The 25,117-nt window shown below is 44.2% G+C and overlaps 1 protein-coding gene across 1 annotated transcript in view; it reads left to right on the top strand.

The window, feature by feature from the left end:
• Positions 1 to 25,117, top strand: part of LOC311226706 (glucosidase 2 subunit beta-like) — a gene marked incomplete at its 5' end in the record, with an annotated part of 272,275 nt that overhangs the window by 2,843 nt on the left and 244,315 nt on the right. The window contains one exon of the mRNA XM_084312118.1: positions 1,820 to 1,909. Within this exon, the coding sequence (XP_084168244.1) occupies positions 1,820 to 1,909 (90 nt within the window). The remainder of the gene's footprint in view (positions 1 to 1,819; positions 1,910 to 25,117) is intronic.

Here is a 25,117-nt window from a genome sequence, read left to right as displayed (position 1 = left end):
AATAAAACAATACATTCAATAATAATAATACATAAAAAGACACCGAAAACATCGACTCAACACTACAATGACTAGACAATAAATAAAACAGATTGTACAATTATCACCCTAAGCCCCCTCCCTCACCACCCATCACAGCCGCGATCCCCAACCCTCGAGAGCCCCAAGTCCGGTACCCCGGCGAACCAGAGCATCACGCCTCTTTAACACCCCGACCCGCCGAGGGCCCGAACCAAGGGCCCCCCCCCCCCACCCCTAGCCCGTGACCCTCCAACACAATCAAAAGGGGCCCAGAACACAAACATAATGGGTTTCCTGAACCCCCTCCATCTACAGGCCCGGCAGCCGCGAACCCCGACCTCGGGGGATCCGCAGTCCGGCGCCCCCACGAGCCAAAGCATCACGCCTCTTTAATGCCTCGACCTGCAGATACCCCGAACCACAGCCCCCCCCAGTCCGAGCCCACAACCACCAGACCCACATCTAAAGGGGGCCCAGAACATATACATAATTAAAAATACAATAGAAAACAAAAGAAAAAATGTAAGTACACCACTATGTTATCAATACACATTTATAAAACGAGGCATATTTAGCCAAAATATGTTGCCAGAACATAAAACAATTTAAATTGCCAATGCACCTACCCACGACCCCACTTTGGGTCACGACCCGTAGTTTGAGGGCCGCCAATCTAGTCACAAGGCAGAAACGAACTGAACTGAGGCCTTGCATGCAATGTTTGTGTAATTCTCTGTCTTCCAACATGGCTGCCTGTAACCATTGGTAGCCACTTGCACAGAAAATGCCTCATTCCTGTGCAGTGGTAGAGCAGGTGAAACACTGAACGCATGATATCACTGGTCAACTGTGTCCTATTTACAAGATCCAGTAACACATAGCAACCGTTCTTTCTTCCGACATGGAGCACATTGTTACTAGTCTTCTACTGTCATGCACTCTTCCACTAAATTATCTTCCTTGCCTATATTACTACCTGCTATACTAATGTGTCTCTACTACTATGCACTCAACACTGCAGCACTCGAGTTCCAACACTGTTTGATGAACATTATTACTCAGCTGTAAGAGTTGTACCCTTCCTGCTAACTTGTTGTACAGAACCTGTAAGTCGCTTAAAAGATAAAAGCGTTCAGCGGAATTACTAAATGTAAATGTAAACATTGTGTGCCTCTCTAATGTAATGTGTTTACAGTTTGATTATAATGTAATATGTTATCAGTCTGATTATAATGTAATATGTTTAGTCTGATTATAATGTAATATGTTTACAGTCTGATTATAATGTAATGTCTGATTATAATGTAATATGTTTACAATCTGATTATAATGTAATATGTTTAGTCTGATTATAATGTAATATGTTTAGTCTGATTAGAATGTAATATGTTTATCTGATTATAATGTAATATGTTCTCAGTCTGATTATAATGTAATATGTTTACAGTCTGATTATAATGTAATATGTTTACAGTCTGATTATAATGTAATATGTTTACAATCTGATTATAATGTAATATGTTTAGTCTGATTATAATGTAATATGTTTAGTCTGATTATAATGTAATATGTTATCAGTCTTATTATAATGTAATATGTTCTCAGTCTGATTATAATGTAATATGTTTACAGTCTGATTATAATGTAATATGTTTAGTCTGATTATAATGTAATATGTTTAGTCTGATTATAATGTAATATGTTTACAATCTGATTATAATGTAATATGTTTACAGTCTGATTATAATGTAATATGTTTACAGTCTACTTATAATGTAATATGTTCTGTGACCTCCAGTGACCTCCGGCTGAAGCTGACGGAGGACTATGGGACGGACTGGGAGTTCTTGTTCCTCAACAGCCTGTGTTACCTCCTGAAAGTCTACGAGTAAGTAACTTACCCTTCATTAACTCATTGACTGCCACGCTGTTTTCCCCATCTCTACTCAATGGCGAGCCAGCGTTATTGACCATTTTAGCGATGTTTGCGGGCCCATTGTGTGTTCTGTATTATAGCTATGGAGACAATAGTATTAGGCTCATTTGACAGGCATTGTTCATAGTCCAACACTGACTAACCAGTTCATTTCTACATACTTTAGTTTGTGCGCTATTCCATGCTAAACATCGCCCCTTTCCAAAATAATCCTGTCTTTTTATGTTATATGCATTATGCCCAAATTGTTCGGGTTGCTCGCCTGAAACTCCAAATACTTCCAAATCAAAGGTATATATACCATATACATATGTGTCTTCACAAAATCATCAATGGGGGGGGGGGGGGGGTCGTTTTAACTCGAAACTGTGATCGTTACCAGGTCCGGTAGAATACGACACTGTGATCGGTACAAAAGCATGTTTTAGGTTAGAAAAATACCAGCAGGTTACCTAAAATAGACCTTACCCCAGTCAGAAAGTACTCCAAAATGAATAAATCCCAGTCGTCCCATGGCGATAGCAATTACTCGTGTTTATTGGGCATGGCTACCATACGGGAAAGAATAGGTCTGAGGTACCAGATCTCCTCCCGATTGCTATGTCCTGATCCACTCTGAGGCGAAAGCAGCCGGAGGTAAACTCAGTACTGGAAGACAACTGATATCCCCAGTTCAAAAGGTAGGCGATACTGCTACCTGGCGGGATTCGATCGTCATTGCAATTCCAATGTAGGCAGCTGTGCCAGGGAGACACAGGCAGCTCAGAGTGAGTGTTTAGAACGGGAATCAAAGGGAACAGATCAAAGGATCCAAAAACGAGTATACTCGTTTTTTCCGCTCAAGTGTTGGTGACGAAACATGAGTATACTCGTTTTTGGCGCCCAATGAGTTAAAGCCCCACTCAGTGATGTTGTAACTCAGCCTTCATTAAAGCCGCACTCAGTGATGTTGTAACTCAGCTTTCATTAAAGCCACGCTCAGTGATGTTGTAACTCAGCCTTCATTAAAGCCACGCTCAGTGATGTTGTAACTCACCCTTCATTAAAGCCACGCTCAGTGATGTTGTAACTCAGCCTTCATTAAAGCCGCACTCAGTGATGTTGTAACTCAGCCTTCATTAAAGCCACGCTCAGTGATGTTGTAACTCAGCCTTCATTAAAGCCACGCTCAGTGATGTTGTAACTCACCCTTCATTAAAGCCACGCTCAGTGATGTTGTAACTCAACCTTCATTAAAGCCCCGCTCAGTGATGTTGTAACTCAGCCTTCATTAAAGCCCCACTCAGTGATGTTTCTTTTGACCGTATACGGTATGTGGAGTGTATTTACATAGCGTACCTTCTGGAAGTATTTGATATGTAGATGGACGCTTGCCTTCTTGGAACTTTCTCAACCCGTTGTCAGTCGGAATATAACTCTAGTCTAGTTGTGCTTCAGTGTATATGATTATTACAGATTACTACAGAGATGAAAACACACCGTTCACCGGCGCTGGACTTGTTGCTCAAAACAGTTAATTGATTAAAACATTGAGGTTTTACCCTAATTTGCAATATCCACATGTCGGGATTACAAGTTCAGACACTTCAGAATACATATAAATAGGAGAACATTTTATTTGTATAAAGATTTTACAAAATAATAGTTACATCTTGAGGTAGGGAGGTTTGTGATCATGTTTTAAATTAAAAACAGTTACACACTGAGGTAGAGAGGTTTGTGATCATGTTTTAAATTAAAAACAGTTACAAACTGAGGTAGGGAGGTTTGTGATCATGTTTTAAATTAAAAACAGTTACACACTGAGGTAGGGAGGTTTGTGATCATGTTTTAAATTAAAAACAGTTACACACTGAGGTAGAGAGGTTTGTGATCATGTTTTAAATTAAAAACAGTTACAAACTGAGGTAGAGAGGTTTGTGATCATGTTTTAAATTAAAAACAGTTACGTACTGAGGTAGAGAGGTTTGTGATCATGTTTTAAATTAAAAACAGTTACACACTGAGGTAGAGAGGTTTGTGATCATGTTTTAAATTAAAAACAGTTACAAACTGAGGTAGGGAGGTTTGTGATCATGTTTTAAATTAAAAACAGTTACACACTGAGGTAGGGAGGTTTGTGATCATGTTTTAAATTAAAAACAGTTACGTACTGAGGTAGGGAGGTTTGTGATCATGTTTTTTATTTTGTATTTTTATAAATGTTTTTCTTTTCTTTTCATACATAAAACAGAACATAACAGTACAATAATAATAATAATAATAATAATAATAATAATAATAATAATAATAATAATAATAATAATAATAATAATAATAATAATAATAATAATAATAATAATAATAATAACAATGACAACAGTGACGACAACAATAATAACAGTAACATGAATCATAATGACCTTGACAAAGAGACAGACAAACAAGAAAAAGTTAAATAATAAAAATAAAAATAAATGTGGCTCAGGCACTAGCAACCATGTTTGTGTATCCTTGAAGTGGCTCTTGAGGATTCGGATCCCTGCCAGTGTTAGGACAGATGTACTAAAATAGTGTGCGAAGTGTGTGTGAATGTGTACTATATGTGTGTTTTACCTATGTGCTTGTGCGTACCCTATGTGTGCATTTTATGTGTGTGTGTGTGTATAGTAAGTCTTGTGCATTTTATGTGTGCATGCTTCATGTGTGTGAGTGCATACTGTATGTGTTGTGTGTGTGTGTACGTGCGTGTGTTGTGTGTGTGTGTATGTGGGCATGAACACATTTGTACCTTTACAATTGTCATGATACCCTCAACAACGATACCAGCATTAACAAAACAACACAAGGCAGCATTGGTCCACAAGGAGGCTATGGGTAATGGGGAAACCCACCAAGTACAGTGGCAGACAGTGCAGGCCTGATATGAGACAGATATGGGTCCCATATTTCATAGAAAGTGTCCAGTTTAGAGTGCAGCATGCACGTGATGTATTCACAGGGAATGCATTTGTGGGATATTTGTAGATATCCTGATGAAGAATGTGCTCAGTCAACCGAGGCTTGGATAATAACAAGGGTTTATTAACCAAACAGATAGAATACATAGAGAGAATGGCTGAGGGCTTCCCCCCAGGTGATCAGCTGAATTTACCCAGGTAAGAAGACCCGGATAGATCTCGGGAGGACTTCTATATAGGTAACAGGGGGGTGTGTGTGGTCCCATTTGATAGGTCAGATGGGGGGAGGGGGTACAGGTAGTGGGGACACAGGGGAGGGGAGTGTCTTATTCCACAGAGAGGGGGGGGCACAGGTAAAGGGGACACAGGGGAGGGGAGTGTCTTATTCCACAGAGAGGGGGGGGGGGGGCACAGGTAAAGGGAACACAGGGGAGGGGGATATATTTACATGAGAACATTAGATATTATACCACAATACTCACTTTTCTTTCTTATAATGTGGGTGAGATTAATGTATAATATACCAGGATTGTTTGGAACAGGTAAAAGTGAAAATAGAAAACAATTAAAATAATGAAAATTTTGGCCAATGTGATCTGGTTGTTGGCATAACAGTTTAAAATAGAATTATTTACATACATGATTCATGACATGATCGACTGGACTGCGGTCTGTGTTATTTTGATATCAGAGATGTGGGAATAGATATCACCCTTTTCTTTTATTAATCGCTCAAAATACCTATATCAATGAGTGGTCCTCAACTCTGATATCAAACAACAATTAACATAATCATTAGAAGCTATCGCTGTGCAAATATCTTGGCATACCTTCAGTCGTTCATGTCGTGACTCAGGGGAGCTAATGTGATGATTGTGCATACAGGCATCGTAATAAACCAATTAAATACATGCACTGTCTCTGTGTGGTCAGAGTGCACAGGGTGAAAAAACAAAATTGTGTGCATAATTATTAGGAATAGGATTTACACATAAGGATTAACTTAGTGGCTAATGTGTACAAAAACATTTAAAACCGTTAATCTAGTGGTTTGTATAAAAACTGATATAAAAGGTGATTATGATAATCGTTATGCATTGTTCTAGTATTTTGCTGTGGTGTATACTATCAATGGTCAACACAAACTTGGTGACTTGGAATAAACCAACTGGTTCTGTCTTGTTAACAATATAATTTTCAATGTGACTCTGTGATCATTCCTTACCGTTATTATAAATTGGTTATTGCAATCTTATTGGTTGTATTTCATCATATTCTTAGTTCATAATTTTCTTGATAAATATGAACTTTGTGAAACAGCTCTTGTTTGTGAATCTGACAGTTGCTGCGTCGCTGTTGACCATCTGTTCTCTGCCAGGGATGTGTCCTTCTGTGGTGACCTGCTGTGTGTTGAACGTATCGTACATTCAGTTGATGTTTCTGTGAGCCTGTCGTGTGGCAGTAAGACAGTAAAAAGTAAATAAATACATAACAATTTTGACAATGTGTGTTCAGAAGTCTCTTGGTCCACAGGTCTCATTTGCTATGTGTCTCTTCTTGACGATGCAGTCGGGAATATTCACTGGTCGCCGTCCATTCCCTGTCAAGGGTCACTTGTAGCAGTCAACTATAGTGGTCTTGCAGACTCTTTTCCTGGAGCCTGCGCTGCTCTCCATCACCACCACATGTCTGTCACTGTGCTCACGCTTGGCCCCCATCAGGCCCAGAGACATGGCGGTAGGGTGGTCTTGAACGTGCTGTGTGGTGGTTGGTCCCCCGTTCCCCGTCATCGCGGTACCAGAGGGGCGAGGGTTTGCTGGTGTAGTGGCTTGTCTGTAGGACGCTCTCTCTCACACGGATGACAATCTTGTCATGGGAATCCACCTTGATGGTCTGGGCTTTGGTTCCCATCTGCAGGTGATGTAGTGGTAGTATGTAGCACGGTGGTGTAGTGGTTAACACTGTCGCCTCACAGCAAGAAGGTCCAGGGTTCGAATCCCGCTTGGGGACCAGGTTTCCATGATGCCAGTTACCCAGGTGGGGTATCTCCCAGGCCTTTCTGTGTGGAGTTTGCATGTTCTCCCCGTGCTCGCAAGGGTTTCCCCCCCCGATAAGATAAACCCAATGGAAAAACATGCACAACAACAAGATCGCTAACGCTGTGGCGTCCTTGACGAAGACGGACAGGAGCACTTGGATTGGTCCCCTGGCGCGGCTCACGTGGCGCCTGTCTGCTCCCGGCTGCCCTTGGGGGGGAAGGACGACGGGATGGGTTAATCGCAGATACGCATTGTATGCATGGTTCGCATGTGTGCCAAATGATGACCTCGGAGCAGGTCCTAAATTATTATTATTATTTTTGATGGGTTTGGTCTGCCGTGGTCTGCAGTGCCGGGGTGGAGGCCGTCAAAGGTTGATCTCCTCTTCGTCAGTGTCTCCTTGGTCAGTCTCCTTTGTGGTCCCCTGCTCCACTTTCTTGGGGATGTCTGTGGGCTGGGTTGGATGGCGGTTCTCCCACGGTTGCTGTCGTCGTTCTGGTTGTGTCCGCAGCTCCTTGGCGGCGTCCCTGGTGGTAGTATGCTGTCGTGGGTCGCTCAGGTCGCTGGGTTGTGTTCCTCCTTGCCTGGTCGCACCGTCGTTCGTGGTTCAGGTCACGCGTCGTCTCACTCCTTCTCACTTGTCGTGTCCTCTCACCAATATGATCTGAGGATGATAAAATTGCCTTAGAAAACCTCCTCACATAAATGATTCAACGCCTTTCTGCTAAAGAGGAAAATCATTTTGGGATTACTTCAATTCATTGTAAATAAAATCACTTAATTGAAAATAGGAAATGCAAGCCAATTGCATTAGCAGTGATTCTTTATGTTAAGAAGGTCACATTCACTACAATCTTATCAGATCTTGTATCTAACTAGATCTTACAGCATTATGCTTTAAATAAAATTGTAAATGAATGGCCAAAGTCTTGAATCAGATGAAATAGCTCTTTTTCTTCATAGTCTGTGATGTTAATTGAAGTTGATCTTACCTCAGGCCGTGTACGATGGTGTGCTTCTTCAAGATACTTACCTCGCCATGACTTCTCGGTTGTTCTTCACGTCTCAGCGTGGCTCGTCATAATTTAGCATGGGGAAAAAACATAAAATCTAGGTAGCCAGTTAATTTTGCATGAAAAACAATCATTCGTTTTGTCATCTAACCCTAACTAACCTTACTGTCATGCATTTGTCCTAATAAACTAACCTACACTGTAGCACTCAACACTTTGATGACCATTGTTACTCAGCTGATAGAGGTGTGCCCTGCCTGATGTCCTGTCGTACAGAACCTGTGAGTCGCTTTGGATAAAAGTGTCAGCTAAATGATCAATGTTGTTGATATCTTGTATATTTAGATAATTGTGCTTCAATTTTGGTGGTTGATAATTTGCAGTCATGGAAAGTACTTGAAATTGCAAGGAGTTAGTGGTTAAGCAGAGAATAGGAGGAGGGGATAGTATGTTAAGTTGTTTTCATCATTGATCTTTCATCTCAGGCACTTCTACTTTGTTTGGTGTTATTCAGACATCATATCTCTAATTTGTGTGCCTTCTTGAAAAGAGAGAGATGAAAACAACTGGTTAGTTATTCTGTTAGTATGGGAAATATGGTAGCCTTTCATAACTGCAAATTCATCACATGTGTCTAATTCATGTCAACTAAGTGGCTCTCTGTTGCCATCCACCGCTAGGTGAGTCCACCAAGTCTGTGGTCACGAGTGCAGGCATTTGCATTGCTTTGTCTCTCAAGTGTCCACTCTGAAGAAATTTACATGTGGGTGTTTGGATGCAGATCCGTTCCAAATGGCCAATCGATTGTCTCTCAGTTCCACACGACCTTCGGCTGAGTCTCGTGGTAACAAAGAGAAAATCTGCATCTAAAGCGATACTTCCTACTATACTAAGTGGAGATACTAAGTTGAGTCTCTATAGGTGTGGTCAGACTGGCTATTTGCATTGTCTTTCAACTCCACATCGTCCTCAGCTGGTTTGCGTGTTCAAATGTAGATTATTTTGGTCCTCAATTTAAATGATTGTAGCTGGTCTCGCTTTGTGTCTTGTCTGTGTTCAGATGCAAATCACTGGAGTTTCAACTTTTGTGATACAATGTGTTTACACCCATTCTGCATCTTGACCCAGAGCCAGATCTCTTGGTTGTCTGTAAATACAAACACATGTTAATTTCCCACTCTTTTCTTTTATTCTGGGTGAATCCTCTTTGACTGTCTGTGTGCTCAACAAACATTAGCTAGTCCTTCTCTATTTCATCATCTCACTCAATGTTACTGTGGAAAAAGAGGAGGCATGATTTTGGTCTCATTTAAACATTATCTGCATTTATTCATTATCTCTAAAGAAAGGTTGTTATTCTTTCTTTAGCTTTTAGATCAAATCTATCCAATTGATTAGAATCCTATTTAAAACTAGCTTTATGTGACTTATAACGTGTAAATTAAAGCAACATAAACACTCAAGTGATCTGAGATAGTTGTAATTTGCTGTAACTGAGATTATAGTTGTGTATGTACAGTTTCTACGTCAAATGACTCCCTTTTCTTGACTCCTTTTGTATCACAAACAGTACTGAATTTGCAAATCTGGTATGTCATAAATGTATAGATGTAGCAGTACTGACTATCTGTATGTCATGTATGTCATAATATGTCCTGATGAATTGAAAATGGGGGACCCTGATGTAAACAAATCTGGTATTGAAAATGGGGGACCCTGATGTAAACAAGACTAAAGTCTCTCTCTGGTCTGCATTCCCTTAACAATTGTGTATTGAGCTGTGCTGTATTGTACCCATTCTGCAATCTGTTAATAAAGTTTTCAATCAATCAATCAAAGCATCTATATTTATGATTTTCATACTCACCGGGGACAGCTGTTGTGTTGACGTTGGATCCGTTACGTGTCGTCAATGCAATGTTCGGTTAGTTTCTCCGGTGGTCTGGGATAATGCAACCCGCATCTAGCCACCGCAACTCAACATTTTCCAATAGCAGCGCGCACATACATATACAAATAAAACATATACTACAAGTGGATTTCACGCACCTTCGGCCTTGGGCACATTAAACTTTACGTTCGCCTATGGATAGTTTAATATCGCACTTTTGTATGACGTCATCAGCCCATGCGACGTTCACGCGTTGTCATTCGCCTCGGAAATAACGCTTTGCAATCCTGCATACTAGTTCCGCGAGCTCTCAATAGCCTGGAATTTACCTAAACCAGCGTTTTGTTACCGAATGAACGCGCCTGTGCATATGTGAAACGTAAACAAACTGAAACGATAAAACTCTACTTCCCCAAATGGTCGTTCCCGTGGGCCGCGGAAATTACTATCCTAGTTTGTCGCGTGAACTGCACCTCAATGTTATTCTCTGTATAACGGCACTTGTCTCAATGCTCGGCGCGATATCAGTCGGCATATTGTGCAAATACAAACGAGACTTTAAACAGACAAACAAACATTAATACATATAAGTTAACGTGTGTGAATATCTGACTGTATTGGATCGCTGTACGTTTAGTCGGCCAGCACTCTGCTGCGACAAGGCATTTATACCCTTGATCTATCTATACATCGTTTTTTAAAACATAACGACCGAATCCTGAACTTCGAAATTTAATAGCGATATATTAGATGTGAATATACCGTTTAATCTTACTCTCGGTCTCTTAAACTCGCGACTAATGTCCTGTTTAATGTACTTTCCGCGACTGATGTCCCGTTTAATGTACATTCACGTACTCCCGGGGCATCGCGTAATCATGTACTACTAGGACATCGCGTGATCATCTTCCCGCTATCTGTATTGATCAATTGGTTAATTTAATCCAAAATACATCGTTTTCAGGAATGGAAGAGATTGTGGGCTCAGTTTGAGGTTGAAACAATGAATATTATGACGCTACTCTGGTAATTTCTAATTATGATTCCATCAGCTTCTCGGTCCTAACTTCCCGCCTCTTTGCAAAGGAATCACAGAACGTTTTTAACAGAGTAGCGTTTTCAAGGATATCACATCATAATAAGCTCACGTATCTTCTTTTGTTGCCTATATTTTTAGTCTGAATTAGACTTGGGTTAGCAAACCAACAACCTTACTGTGTGCCTTAGCTTTTGGTCGGCTCCGACTCGACCAGGAATAGCACTTCAACCTTTGTGCCTAAACTTTTGGGAATAGCACATATAACCCATCCTTTCAGAACCGCCTGATAAGGACCCAGGTGCACGCGCGCCCTGGTAACGATTCTCAATACAGATCAGATATATTAATACACATTATTCTTACTCAGCCATGATCTCAATATTTGACAACATTCTGTAATGTTCACCTGGCACAGAGAAAAGCGGGAAGGTTTTAATTCCTTGCCATACAATTTTGGTCGACCAACCTATTATACTCACTTTTCTCTGTATAGTTGAAACAATACAGCACGCCGGTAGGACGCAAGAGTCCGTCACAAGTTCGTAGACGCCAATTGTGGGATATTTGTAGATATCCTGATGAAGAATGTGCTCAGTCAACCGAGGCTTGGATAATAACAAGGGTTTATTAACCAAACAGATAGAATACATAGAGAGAATGGCTGAGGGCTTCCCCCCAGGTGATCAGCTGAATTTACCCAGGTAAGAAGACCCGATAGATCTCGGGAGGACTTCTATATAGGTAACAGGGGGGGGGGGGGGGGGGGGGGGTGTGGTCCCATTTGATAGGTCAGATGGGGGGGAGGGGGTACAGGTAGTGGGGACACAGGGGAGGGGAGTGTCTTATTCCACAGAGAGGGGGGGGGACAGGTAAAGGGGACACAGGGGAGGGGAGTGTCTTATTCCACAGAGAGGGGGGGGGGGGGCACAGGTAAAGGGAACACAGGGGAGGGGGATATATTTACATGAGAACATTAGATATTATACCACACATTCCATTATAATATTGTGCCATGACCTCTTTGATGGGACCTCGTCCTTGATCCAGAACAACAGAATGTTTTTCCTAGCAGCAAATGTCAACAAATTGAACAGTCTCCTATGTTTGAAATTGGCAATATGAATATCTGGGAGGCCTAGTAAGAGGCAGAGGGGATCCAGTTTGATGGGGGTCTGGAATATATAGATAGTTCCTCTACGATGTCGAACCAATAGCTCTGGAGCTTTACACAGGACCAAAAGCAGTGGACGTGGTTTCCAATCTCTATCTTGCATTTAAAGGGGACCTGCATTGCTATTCCTAGCACTATTTGGGCAACTTTACACAATTCCTGTGAGTCTATTGAAGACATCTGTAAGTCTTTTTTTTTTTAAACCTCATTGTTTTATATTTCTAATCAAGTACTCAAAACCATCATTTTTCAGCCTCAGGATTTCAGGCTGTTATGACCTGGCTCTGCCCATAAGCACTTTGAGTGACAGTCAGCCCACACAGTCTGCGACTGGTAGACAGAGAGAGATAGAGAGAGAGAGCGGGGGGGTGGGAGAGAGAGAGAGAGAGAGAGAGAGAGAGAGAGAGAGAGAGAGAGAGAGAGACAAAGAGAGCGAGAGAGAGAGAGAGAGAGAGAGAGAGAGAGAGAGAGAGAGAGTGCGCGGAGTCTTTGCACAGTGGTATCTATCTCTATCTCTCTCTCTCCCCCTCTCTATCTGTCTCTCCATATCTCTCCCTCTCTATCTCTCTCTCTCTCTCTCTCGCAGAGTGCATGCAGAGGTGTCGGGTTTCACTCTGCCTCACAGTATGAGGAAGTGGTTTCCACTCGCTGTGTAGTCTAGGTAGATTGTGGGCGGGCATTAGCTCCAACCACAGAGCCAATCGCATCACTGTCCGCTTACCCAGGGCCCCGGTGAAGTCACGATATGACTAAAATCAGGATGACCTAATTAAATCTAGCAGGAAATCGTCTGAGCTGAATGAATGTCACCTTTAAAGCAGAGTGGGGATGCATTGGGATCCATTTTAAGGGCAGGGGTAATATGAATGCGGTGTAAGATTCTAACTTGTATAGACTTGGTGCGGTTGCAAACAGAGGTTTTTTTTGCGTAGGTCCATGCATCCTGCCAGTCCTTGTCCGTGATCTCTATGTCCAAGTCTTTTTTCCCAGGACTGTTTAGTGACAAGGGAAGATAAAGATGAATTAAGGTTTAGAGTACTATAGAAAATAGATATTTGTTTTTTAGGAATCTGCAAGGAGAGGGCTTTCTCCACCTGCGAGGTGGAACTGTTAATTAACAGTGAGGTGTCCTTGGTGATAAACTGCCTAATTTGTAAGTATTTAAAAAATTCTGTTTTCAATAGGCCATACCGCTGCTGCAGCTGTAGAAAGGACATTAGGGTCTGGCCATCAAACAAGTGGCCAAGATCAGTTATGCCCTGCGTATGCCAGGTCTTGAAGCCGCTGCCAATTTGGTCTGGTTTAAAGTCAGGATTGCCTACGATCGGGGTAAGAAGAGAGGTCAGCTTAGCTCAGCCTTACGGACAGTCTTCCAGGCCTTGACGGAGCATAGTGTTATGGGGTTAGAGCATATTTTCCTAACAGACTTAAAGTATTTGATAAATAGTAGGTTCCACAGGGGGGACTTAGATTGCGAGGATTCAATGTCTAGCCAGATTGATAGTGGGTCTGATCTGAACCAGCCGACAAGTACCCTAAGGTGTGCTGCTAGTTGGTAATATCTTAAATTAGGTAGGTCTAGACCCCCATCTTCACCATCCATCTGTAATTTGGCCATTTTCAGACGCGGTTTCTTCCCATTCCAAATGAATGAGCTTAGCCAGCCTTCTAGCACCTTGATAACCTTGTTTGTCAGCAGCACTGGAATCATTTGGAGAGGGTATAATAGTCTGGGGAGTACGTTCATTTTGACGAGGGCTATCCTACCCAGCCAGGAGATTGGTAAGTCAAGTCAAGTCAAGCATTTTATTTGTCACGGCATACAAGTATACAATGAAATGCGGGGGGTCTTGCCCGCAACGATGTGCATAATACAATAGTAATATATAATAAGAATCCAATAGAACGACATTGTGCAATAAACAAGTAAACAAAGTAGGGCATATCGGTGTATGTACATGAGTTCATTATTATTCATTATTCTGCAGGCTCTGGATTTGCATCTCTTGTTGTATAGGACCTGCAGGGGTGGTAGTGCAATACCCGTGGTACGCTCGGCTGAGCGCACCACTCTCTGTAGGGCCTTCTTGTCCTGCACCGTGCTGTTTCCATACCAGGCAGTGATGTTTCCAGTCAAGATGCTCTCTACAGCTCCGGAGTAGAAGGACTGGAGTATCTTCCCAGATACTCTGAACTTCCTTAACACTTTGAATGCCCAGCAGGGGGTGCACATTTAGTGCTTGAATGCCCAGCACCACTTCAATGTTAATGTTAATATTGCCTAATCTATGTTTTAAATTATGGCTATGTGTCAAATCTGCCTGTCGCATTATCAATGACCCATTTCCAGTCAACATTGTCGAAGCGGATTGTTTTTTTATCGGTTCATTTCCGTTTTATATCATTTTGAAAAGCCCTCGTTTTCACGGAAAAAAGAAGAGATTCCCTGATGAACGCTGATGTACTGGAATATTCTAGAACGTTGTCATTTTTCGGCCTATTTATGAATCGTTTTCAAATAAACGCTAGATTATCGATAGTATATGTGTACGTGTGCACGCTGGTGCCGCGCGCTGAAAATCGATTCTCTCAGTTCCTGATCGCTTTTACAGTCAAAACAGCCATATCACATATAGGGGGAAAGCTTATATCTCCGTGAAAACGGGTCTGATTATCCTAATACTGGTAAAATAGATTCCTTACCTGAGATCAGATGGTATCCAAATGGATTATTCCAATTCCTGATCGCCATTCCGAAAATCGATCCTTTTATTGATCCACCGCGTATACTGTACAACACATAATCCCCGCTGCTCTGAGGGTCCAGAATGAAGCTGATCGACTCCGGCCACATGCGTGAGAAGTCAAATGTGGAGTCCGGGTTTTTTTTTTCTCATGCCTTTTCATTGAGTCCAATCCAAAAGGGTGAATTACCATCTGGGAGACGATAGGGGGCGCTTTTTTCACATCTGAGCGCCTGGAGTGGCTGATTTACTAACGGTAGACTCAGTTGATGAAATATGAATTCAGATCGCTAATAAAAAAAGAAAAAGAAAAAGAAAAAAATATTCTCATTATGGGCATTCAACCCGCGGGGGGTAAACCCGAGAAAACTCGGGTTGGGCATCCAAAGTGTTAACTGTCTCAGGTGGTAGAGGCGCTGCTTCGCCTTTTTTACGACTGAGTCTATGTGTGTTGTCCATGTCAGATCCTCTGAGATGTGGACCCCCAGGTACTTGAAGCTGCTCACCCTGTCCACGGTAGCCCCATTTATCCTCAGTGGTGTGTGTGCCTCCTGCTGTCTCCTCCTAAAATCCACGATCAGCTCCTTGGTTTTACCAATGTTCAGGAGCAGGCTGTTGTCCTGGCACCAGCGTTCCAGTACCTCAACCTCCTCCCGGTAGGCCTTCTCGTCGTTGTCCGAGATCAGCCCCACCACCACTGTGTCATCCGCAAACTTCACTATGGAGTTGGAGCTGAACTTCAGAGCTGAACTTGGAGCCACACAGTCATGTGTGTATAGTGAGTACAGCAGGGGGCTCAGAACACAGCCCTGGGGGGACCCGATGCTCAGGGTGATGGTGTTGGAGGTCTGACCCCCCACCCTGACCGCCTGGGGCCTTTCACTCAGAAAGTCCAGTATCCAGGCGCTCAGAGCGGAGCTCAGACCCAGCTCGATCAGCTTGTCCACCAGTCTGGTGGGGACTATGGTGTTGAACGCTGAGCTGTAGTCAATGAACAACAGTCTCACATAGCCCCCCTTCTGACGGTCTAGGTGAGAGAGGGTGCTGTGCAGTACTTGGGAGACCGCATCGTCAGTGGACCTGTTTGGCCTGTATGCAAATTGCATAGGGTCCATATCACTGGGGAGGGAGGCACAAATGTGATCCTTGACCAGCCTCTCAAAACATTCCATGGCCACAGAGGTGAGTGCCACCGGTCTGTAGTCATTGAGACCTGTTGGGGAGGGTTTCTTTGGTACCGGGATAATGGTAGACATCTTGAAGCAGGCAGGGACCACTGACTCCGCCAGGGATCGATTAAATATGGTGGTGAACACAGGGGCTAGTTGGTTAGCACAGGACCTAAGTATGTGTCCTGTTATTCCATCTGGGCCAGCAGCCTTTCTGGTGTTCACCTGCATAAATGCTCTTCTCACACTGTGTACCGTCAATGAGAGAGCATCCTCGCCCCCCCGCGGATGCCCCCCCCCATCCACAACAGCCGGCGCGCCAGTGACGTCACTAGCCGGTGAGCTAGCGGCGCCACTGTTTGCACCAAACCTAGGTCCGCGAGAGAGGCGTCGTCGCTCCCCATTGAGGGGGCGCTGACTTTGTAGTCAGTTATCGTCCTCAGTCCCCACCATAAGCCTCTTCTTATTCTGTGCCATTTGTGCCTCCATCTTGTCAGCATACGTCTTTTTCGCAAGTTTAACAGCCTTGCGCAGAGTGTAGACCAGGGGTCTCAAACTTGCGGCCCGTGGGCCAATTGCGGCCCGAGGGATGATATTTTGCGGCCCCTTACTTGACATCAAAGTTTAGTGTTAATGCGGCCCGCGTGCAACTGTTTGCCGAGTCGTTGCGCGAGAGTTGGACATTTTATTTATTTGATCACTTGTAGGCTACCATAGCGCAGGCTCATGACAGCAACGTTACGTTAGTGACTTGGTTGAAACGTGATTCCGGAGTGATATCAAGTAAAGTGGAAGGCAAATGCATCCTCGCTATCTCCTCTGACTGCGAGCAGTGCTCTGCATGTCCGGCTGCACTGCCATTGTCTGTCTGTGTCTGTGTACGGGTCTGGTCCAATCACATTCAGCGTCCCGTCAGTGTTTTCCCCCCCCACCCACATTCTGCGAATCAGAGGCAGAGTAGGGCGGGTCTTAAACAGTCTGAGTCAGAGCAGAGTTGACAGCGCAGTTTTATCTCCATGAGATAAATGTAGCTACTAGCCTAGTTTCGCCAGCAGGCAGCCAGCAGAAAAATATGGCATTTTCAAAGATGGTCAGTAAAAGAAAAGTTGACTGCAATTCAAAGGTGAATGGACTGAAAAATATGCGTTCATCCTGAGTCCCAGCACCAAACCAATGTGACTATTATGCCAAGAAACGGTAGCTCTTGTGAAGGGTGGCAATTTGAAAATAATGTATGACTGAAGTGATGGAGACCATGTTTGAAGGCAAACAAAAGCAAATCCCCCTCAGATAGCACAGCAACCAGAATAACTGAAATACTGGCTGGTGATTTGATTAAACAGCTTTGTGATCGAATAAAAAAAAATGCACAGTCCATTTCCATAGCTGTAGATGAGTCCACTGACACCACTGAGAAGCCTATGTTCTGAAGAACCATTCATGTTCTGAAGAACTGTTTCATGTTCTGAAATGTTATTGCTAAAGATTGAGAAGATTGGATCAGTTGTACTTTTTTTTTTAATACTTGAAACCCTTTTTTTGTGGAATATTTGATGCAGCCCAGCCTCACCCAGACTCTACCTCCAGCGGCCCCCAGGTAAATTGAGTTTGAGACCCCTGGTGTAGACTGTTGTCTTGTACTCTTCCATGTTTCCTGTCTCTCTGCCCAGGTTGTAGGCAGTGGTGCAAGTTTTCAGGGCTGCTCTGATAGTACTGTCCACCCACAGTTTCTGGTTCGGGAAGACCCTTGCCTTCTTTGTGGGGACGATACTATCAGCTAGTGTTGTTATAAAGCTAACAACAGTGTATGCGAACTCGCTGACATCACTGGCGCTTCCCTCGAACATATCCCAATCGACGTCATCGAGGGCGTGCTGAAGCGTGGCCTCTGATTGGTCGGACCATCGCTGTCGTGTCACGTGATCTTTGTCTGTAAGCAGGGACCAGGAAAATGGCATCGTGATCCGACGTGCTTGTCGCTCCCGCTAATGGAGGGGCCGGTACAGCTTTGTAGCCGGCTCTGAACGGGGTGTAGCAGTGATCGAGCGTGTTTCCTCCTCTGGTGGAGCAGGCGATGTGCTGAAAAAAGGACGGCATCACTTTCTTCAAATTCGCCTGATTGAAATCACCGGCTACGATCATGGCTGCGTCTGGGTGTTTGATCTGGTGGGTGTTTAGATGATCGTGTAGCTCCGCCAGAGCCCTGGCGGTGTTCGCTTGGGGAGGGATGTATACTGCAGTCATGATGACCGCGGTAAACTCTCGGGGAAGGTGGAAGGGGCGACATTGAATGTAGAGATGTTCCATGTCCGGGGAGCATGAACGGGAGAGTATCTTGATCTCCCTGGGGTTTACCCAACCGTTGTTGGTCAGGAGACATACACCCCCGCCGATGCTCTTCCCGGAGGCTTCTGTGCGGTCCGCTCGGAAGACGGTGAAGGAGTCCGAGGGAGAGACGCTGTGGTCCGGAGTCGCTGGCTTCAACCAAGTCTCAGTGAAACACATGATGTTGCAGTCCCTCATCTCTCGCTGGAATCGGACCCGCGCTCGTAAATCATCCATCTTACTCTCTAGCGAACGTGCATTCGCCAGAAAGATGGATGGGATCGCCGGACGGTAAGCAGATCTTTTTAACCTTAATCTGATTCCGCTCCTCTTTCCCCTGTGTTTCTTCTTTGTCATGCCGCCTTTGTCCCCTTCTTTGTCTCTGTCCCGCCTGATCTCCGGTGGCCAATCTTGGCATAAAGGGGCCCATCTAACTAAGTCTGCCCTTATGGTGTCTAAGAGGGGGGGAAAGTTGGCCTTAAACAATGTATCATAGGTGGGTGTCACAAATACTCCTAAGTAAACAAAGCCGGAGGGCGACCAGCGAAATGGGAAGGGCTCGGGCAGAATCTGGATGAATTTAAGTGTCCCAAGTGGCATTGCTTCGGATTTGGAAAAGTTAATTTTGTACCCCGAGAAGGTTCCAAATGTGGAAATCATGCGGGTTAGACATGGAATGGAAGAGTCAGGTTTAGATATAAAGATCAGTACGTCGTCCGTGTAAAGAGTGATTTTGTGCTCCCTCTTGCCCACCCTAATACCTGAGACCGCGGCTGACTGCCTAATGGCCTGAGCGAGTGGTTCTATGGCCATGTCAAATAGTAAAGGGCTAAGAGGGTCCCCCTGGCGGTTCCCCCGTTGTAGAGGAAAGTTGTTAGACCTAAGCCCGTTAGTCAGAACCGCCGTCATCCGTGAGTTGTAAAGAACCTTGACCCAGTCAATAAAAGTGTTTCCTAGGCCAAATTCAGCGAGGGTTAGAAACAAATACGGCTATTCTACATGGTCGAATGCCTTCTCTGCGTCGAGAGACAGAACCACCGCGGGGTGGTCTATCTCACGAGTCATTTGGATGATATTAAGGAGCCGTCTCATGTTGTCGGTAGAGTTCCTACCCTTAATAAAACCAGTCTGATCTTCGCTAATAATGAAAGGGAGGGGCGCCCTCGTGGCGCATACCATAGTGCCTCGCGCACCTACGCGGCCGACCCGAATTCGATCCCAGCACCCGACGTTATTTGTTGCATGTCCTCCCCACCTCTCCTCCCGTTCGCCCTCTCCTCTGTCGGTCCTGCGTGACCAAGAAAAGCTGTAAAAATGCTAAAAAAATCATTTAAAAAAAATCTATGAAAGGGAGCACTTTTTCATGGACAGGATCTTGGAGAGCAATTTTTGGTCCGAATTAAGTAGGGCTATAGGCCTATAGGAGGCGCACTTTTCAGGGCATTTACCCTTTTTAACCCATTCTCTGCCGGAGCTTATATCCATCGCTGTACCCTCTCTGCCAGCGCTATTTGTATATGGAGATGTTCACCTTCTTTGCAGGGCTATAACTTTTTAAATTGTATTGTTAAATTGACTACTACTATTGATTACTATGGCCCATTCAACATCAATTATCTATCGTTCAGGATGTAGGAACGTTTTACTTTTTCATTCACACATTCATACAAAAATACCGTCTAGAGTATAAATATGTTTTTATTGTTTTTTTTTATTTCCTAGAACATGAGATATAGACATAAATGCATATATTAGATTATCAAATGCCGTTTGACACCGATGAACGTTATATTAAAAATTTCAACTGTACATGGTCCTAGACGTTATGACTTATCATCTGCGGGTGAACGGAGGGGGGGAGGGGGTCGTTTATAATTCCGTGGCCGACGTTAAATCATTTATGTAGTATGGGTGATATATAGATCAGAGCAGTTTGTATGGATAATAATAAACAAACAGGCTGAAAGTAACGTCAGCCTCCTCTTACCGTTGGGCGATCACACTGGCGCAAACAGATCCCAGTTATGTGATGTTGATCGAGGTGATCCAGTTCCGGTTTGTATAATACTAATATACGTCCAAATCATGTTGTTTATTGAGTTATGGCAACGGATCGATATCCACGGTGTCTGGATTGAGTCCCGGGATCGATAACGAGTGGCCGGACGGAATAGGGGACGGACCAAGCACTTCCGGCCACTTCCGGTTTGGCAACTCATCGATCGGCCACGAGGTGGCGGTATTGAAGCGTTGCAGAGTTGAGCGGAGTCCTACAGCACCAGCCAAGACTCTGTGGGTGAAATGTGAATACCATGATGAAAATATGAAATATTGATCTCAAAGACGCCTTACGGCGTCATTGGCAGATTACGCATGGCGGAAAATGACGTGTTAACACGTCATCGGCGGAGAATTGGTTAAGGAGAAGGCAAATATTAGCCTCCCGTAGGGACTGGGGTAATATCCCAACCTCAAAGGAATGATTAAGCATTGCCAGCAGGGGATCCAAGAGAATATGACCGAATTCCTTATAGAATTCGCATCCGAAACCGTCCGGGCCCGGGGCGTTAAGGAGCAAGTTCTGATCTTCAGTCAGCGAAAAAAGCTTGCATGTCAGAGAGAGCACCATTGGGTCGTTCAGTCCTATAGAGTTGGGCATAGAAAGAGGCAAACTCTTTATTAATAGTTTTGGTGTCAAAGGACCTGACCCCGTTTGAGTCCAAGATTGAGGCTATTACTTGGGTGTCAGCCCTCTTTTTTGCCAAGTTAGCTAGGCACCTGCCAGGCTTGTCACCGTGTTCGTACATTCTCTGTCTGGCAAATTTAAGAGAGTATTCGGCGTCCTGGATCAGAAGAGTGTTTAACGCAGTTCTGGTGGCCGTAAGCTCTATAAGCACAGCCAGGGCTGGGTTTGAAACATGTTGATTCTCAAGGTCGGCTAGTTTGGATTCAAGAAGTTTGCATTGTTCATTTTTCTTGCGTTTCTTGGATGATACGTAAGACATAATCAGTCCGTGAGAAAATACCTTGGATGTTTCCCAGAGCAGAGATGGGTTATCCATAGAATGTGAGTTAATTGAGTAGAACATTTTAAATTCCGATTCGAAATAGGAGACAAACCTATCATCCTTAAGGAGGTATGGGTTAAGACGCCAACGTCTCTACAGCGCCCTCTCTTCTGACAAGGAGTAGACCAGATATATAGGGGCGTGATCCGATAAAACAATACTTCCGATTGTGCAGGACGATACTAGAAAGAGCTTAGAGGAAGGGATGAAGAAATAGTCTATTCTACTGTTGCTCTTATGTGGGCCGCTAAAAAAGGTGAACTTCAGTTCGGATGGGCAAAGGGTTCTCCAGACATCTGAGAATCCGATGTCTGTACATAGGGAGGAGAGCATCTTTGCTTGCCTAGAGGGGGGAGCCAAACTGGGTGGGAGTTTGTCAAGAGACGGTATAAGATGACAGTTAAAGTCTCCGCCCACAAAAGCATTCTCAGAGGCCAGGCCATTAAATTCAGTAAATACTTTGGATAGAAAGTCAGGGGAGTAGCCTGGGGGACAGTATACATTCATAAATGTAATTTCTTTACCCTTAAGAACCCCTTTGATAATCACATAGCGACCTTGGCTATCTAAAGAGGAAGTTATGAGTCTAAAGGGGAGATTTGTATTGATCAGTATGGCCACTCCCCTACTAAATGTAGAATAGTTAGTGGCGAAGACCTGTCCCACCCAACTCTTTTGGAGTTTAGCGGTGTTGTTGGGTCCCATATGGGTTTCTTGTAATAAAGCAATAGAAACATTCTCCTTCAAAAAAGTCTGAATCGCCTTCCTCTTCGCTAGTTTCTGAAGACCTCGAACATTCTAGGAGCAGAGCTTAAAGCTCTCAGAGTTAGCCATAGCCATATAATATTAGGGGGTGTGTAGACAGAGCAGACCTGGAAAGGCCTCTGGGCATGCCAAATTCACTTATTTTATACACTAAGCACATGTACCTTGAGCCATACATAAAACAAATATTAATGACATTGAAAACATATAAAGGTGTGGGACCAGTGGGTCTTTCCCCAACATCACAGGGACTTACCAACATTTCCAGAAACTTCAAACCTACCATTCGTAGAACCATCTCTCAGTGGCTAACTGCCACACTCCCCTATACACAAAAGTGCCTCAAAGTGTAGAGTAAACAAGAGAATTCAAATTGAACCATAAGATATTAGTAAGGTCAACGACTGGAGCTCAGAACTAGTGGTAAAAGGGGGGGGGGTTGTATCTTTCAAGCATGTTGCAATCGGACAGGCGTGCAGTACATCCACCAAGCCGGGAGGGAGCGATACTTTGTCCGTAGGTCTGTTATCTCCCATGGTGCTGGTTTGACCTTGTGCGATTAGGCCTCCACGCCAGAGGAGGGTGCTGTGCAGGGGGCTGTCTGCCACCCCAGCGGGCACCTGTCGACAGCAGATATTGACGAGTGCTATGCGGGTGGCTAGCTGTATGTAGCCGACAAGGCCCGGCTGGCGCAGTCACGATACCCCAGTTTGTTAAATGTGCAAGCAACAGTAAACACATCCCGGTGGCAATGAACCAAAACACGGCTGGATGCTGGTGTAGCACGTAGAAATATCCGAAACAAAATAGGTCCTGTTTCTTCCGAAACGGAACGCTAGCACTTAGCGCCCCAGCCCGTGGCCTGTGCTATAGCCATGCAATAGTACAAAAGTCATATACAGCAGAATTGTCCCCCCCTACCCCTTATGTCAGATATCGAGAGAAAAAAAAGATAAACTTCCAGGCGAGGCCTAACGTCAAGTAATCATCCATAACTACATATGTGATAAAATATTAAATGCCACCCCGCTCTGTGTGATAGCCGTAGCAGAATGCTAACGGCCCAGAATCATGCTACTACCGCGTCTGGATCTGATGATGCCAGTGTCGGGTCCGGATCTGGTGATGCCGGTGTCGGGGCCTCTTTGGGCCGGGTCCTCAGGAAGTCCACGGCGTCCTTGGGTGATGGGTCATGAACCTAGACAAACATGTCAAAACACTCACACGCACCTGCTTCTTTCACCTCAGAAACATTGCAAAACTACGCACCATCATATCTCACTCTGAACTAGAACTGTCTGTGCATGCTTTTATTTCCTCTAGGCTTGACTACTGCAACTCACTTTTCACCTGTCTCACCAAATCATCCACAGATAAATTACAAATGGTCCAAAATGCTGCAGCCAGGCTACTCACAAGGTCAAAAAAATCATGCCACATCACTCCCATTCTGGTATCCCTGCACTGGCTCCCGGTACACTATAGAATTCACTTCAAAGTCCTCACTTTCACTTTCAGAGCACTTCACGGTCAGGCCCCCATCTACATCACTGAACTCATCCATCCCTACACCAACACCCGCTCACTCAGATCTGCCGATCAGCACCTCCTGGTGGTCCCCAGGTCCAGGCTTAAAACAAGGGGTGATCGAGCCTTCCAGGTGACAGCACCAAGGCTCTGGAATGCTCTCCCCCTGGACCTGCGAATTGCCCCCTCTGAGAACTCTTTTAAAAAACAATTAAAAACACATTTGTTCAGACAGGCTTTTGGTCATGCATAGGCACTTTTTTCTTGTCCTCACTGTTTTGTTTTAATTAGTGACTCATGATTTTATCCAAATTCTTTTATTCTACTTTTTCTATCTGGTTTCACTGTTTTTAACTGCTGTTTGTTGTTGTTGTCATTTATTTCTGATTTTGTTTTTATTGTGTTTTTATATTAAGCTGTAGTGTAAAGCGCCCTGTGCATTCGTGCTGTGAAGGGTGCTATATAAATAAAGGTCATTCATTCATGGTAGATGTATCCTCGTGCCATCCTTGGCCCTGATCATGAGTTTCGCAGGGAACTGGACCGATGGTTTAAATCCTTGTTTGTACAGGGGCCCCATGACATCTCGGTAGTGTGATTGCTGCTCGACCACCTCGGGGCAGTAGTCTTCGAAGATTGAAATTGGTTTCCCTCTGTATGTCAGATTCCCTCTCCTTTTACGAGCCTCCAGGATGATAGCCTCCTTAATCTTATAGTGGTGTAAGCGGGCGATTACTACCCTAGGCCTGGAGCCGGGCGCTAGTTTGGGTGTTAGCATCCTGTGGCATCGGTCGAGCTCAGGTGACGTAGCTAGGACGTATTTCCCCATGATTTCCACCAGGATTTCTGTGAAAAAGACACTGGGATGGTTGCTGTGCAGGGATTCATCTAGGCCCAGAATGCGTATGTTAGAACGCTGGCTGCGCGACTCAACGTCAATTAGCTTGGTTTTTAGCTTGCCGATGATTTCATCTTGAGCTGTGCATCTGGCCTCCAGCTCTTACATCCTACCAGACCATGTATTCAAGTCGTCTTCTATGGAGGCCAGGCGTTGAGTATGGTCTGCGACCGCCAGTTGGAAGCCGTTGAGTCTGGATTCGAGCGAGGCGGAAAACGTTCTGAACTCTGTGGTGAAAGCTAGCTTGAGTTCATCCATTAGCTTAACCATGGTGGGCCCATCCACGGGGCCGGTCTCGCTTCTTAAGACTCACGCAGCCATTACGCTTTTTCCTCTTTTATTTTTTTGGCCGAATAAGACAGGTAGAAATATGGATGACGTATGGTAATGGTTAAATTATCTTGGAATAAAAAAAAAGAGGCTTCTTAAAGTAAAATAAAAGTTTGGGAGGCACAGCGTGGCTCAGAGAGGTCTACCCCATTCTCGACCCGGAACCGGAACCCGTGATCGTGTTTTAAATTAAAAACAGTTACATACTGAGGTAGGGAGGTTTGTGATCATGTTTTAAATTA

The sequence above is a fragment of the Notolepis coatsorum genome (genome assembly GCF_963971535.1).
Source record: "Notolepis coatsorum genome assembly, chromosome: 4".
Classification (NCBI taxonomy): Eukaryota; Metazoa; Chordata; class Actinopteri; order Aulopiformes; family Paralepididae; genus Notolepis; species Notolepis coatsorum.
The sequence above is the reverse complement of the archived record's forward strand: the minus strand, read 5'-3'. Positions and strand labels throughout refer to the sequence as shown.